The 1,083-nt window shown below is 47.8% G+C and overlaps 1 protein-coding gene across 1 annotated transcript in view; it reads right to left on the bottom strand.

The window, feature by feature from the left end:
* LOC107574447 (contactin-associated protein-like 2) overlaps positions 1 to 1,083 on the bottom strand; it is a 34,219-nt gene that overhangs the window by 8,660 nt on the left and 24,476 nt on the right. Inside the window, exon 5 of the mRNA XM_016260884.1 lies at positions 574 to 592. Within this exon, the coding sequence (XP_016116370.1) occupies positions 574 to 592 (19 nt within the window). The remainder of the gene's footprint in view (positions 1 to 573; positions 593 to 1,083) is intronic.

Genomic DNA, 1,083 nt, shown 5'->3' with positions numbered 1-1,083 from the left:
TGATCTTCCCTCGCCGTTAGGGGTCAAGGCTCACTCAACACGTAGCGTGGCAGCCTCTAAGGCCTTTTTAGCGGGTGTTTCTATGCAGGATATCTGCAACGCGGCGGGTTGGTCCACGCCCTTCACCTTTGTTAGGTTCTATGATCTAGACTTGTGAGCCACTCCCGGCTCTTCTGTCCTCTCGCCCTAGCGGTGCAATCTTCCACACTGGGCAGAGACTTCGGAGTCTGGCGGCGTGGGCATTCTCATTCCCCTAGCGTTTTCCGACGCAGCTCGAGTTCCTGAAGAGGAACGTCTCAGGTTACGTATGTAACCCTATTTCCTCGAGGGAACGAGACACTGCATCTTGGTGCCATACTTCCGGCGTCCCTGCCAGCGCTTGCTTCATTCCTGGAGCTGGCGTTGGTCTCACCACACGTGCTTTTATAGCTTCCTGGTCATTACGTCACGTGACGTCTCGCCCATCTATTGGTCTGATTACACATGAGTTTCAGAGCCCGTCATGCTGAAGGGCGTTCCCCTAGCGTTTTCCGACGCAGCGTCTCGTTCCCTCGAGGAACTAGGGTTACATACGTAACCTGAGACGTTTCAGCTGATATGAAAACAGTGGAAACATGAAGCCTTTTACGTCATAAACATGTTATTCATGGGCAAATACAAGGAAAGCAAATACTGTTACGAAGAACCGTGACATTTCTCAGAAAGGTATTTTCGATGTTAGTTAAACAGAATTGTGTTCCTCTTGTGTGTTTCCCTTTCTCCCTTTTCCACATTTCACTTTATTTCACAGAAAACAGAATGCTTTTCTTTGTTCTTTGCCATTTCTGTAGCAGTGCATTTATGTCACATGCCGAGGTTGACACAAAAGTTTCCTTAATTTCCAAGAAAGCATGACATGTAATTAGAATAATTACCCAGCAATGAAGCACAAACCAGTCAGTATCTGGTGTGACCACCATTTGCCTCACGCAGTGCAACACATCTCCTTCGTATAGAGTTGATCAGGTTGTTGATTGTGGCCTGTGGAATGTTAGTCCACTCCTCTTCAATGGCTTTGCGAAGTTGCTGGATATTGGCAGGAAC

Source organism: Sinocyclocheilus grahami, unplaced genomic scaffold (assembly GCF_001515645.1).
Source record: "Sinocyclocheilus grahami isolate Dianchi unplaced genomic scaffold, SAMN03320097.WGS_v1.1 scaffold2232.1, whole genome shotgun sequence".
Classification (NCBI taxonomy): domain Eukaryota; kingdom Metazoa; phylum Chordata; class Actinopteri; order Cypriniformes; family Cyprinidae; genus Sinocyclocheilus; species Sinocyclocheilus grahami.
This window is presented reverse-complemented; position numbering and strand designations above follow the sequence as displayed.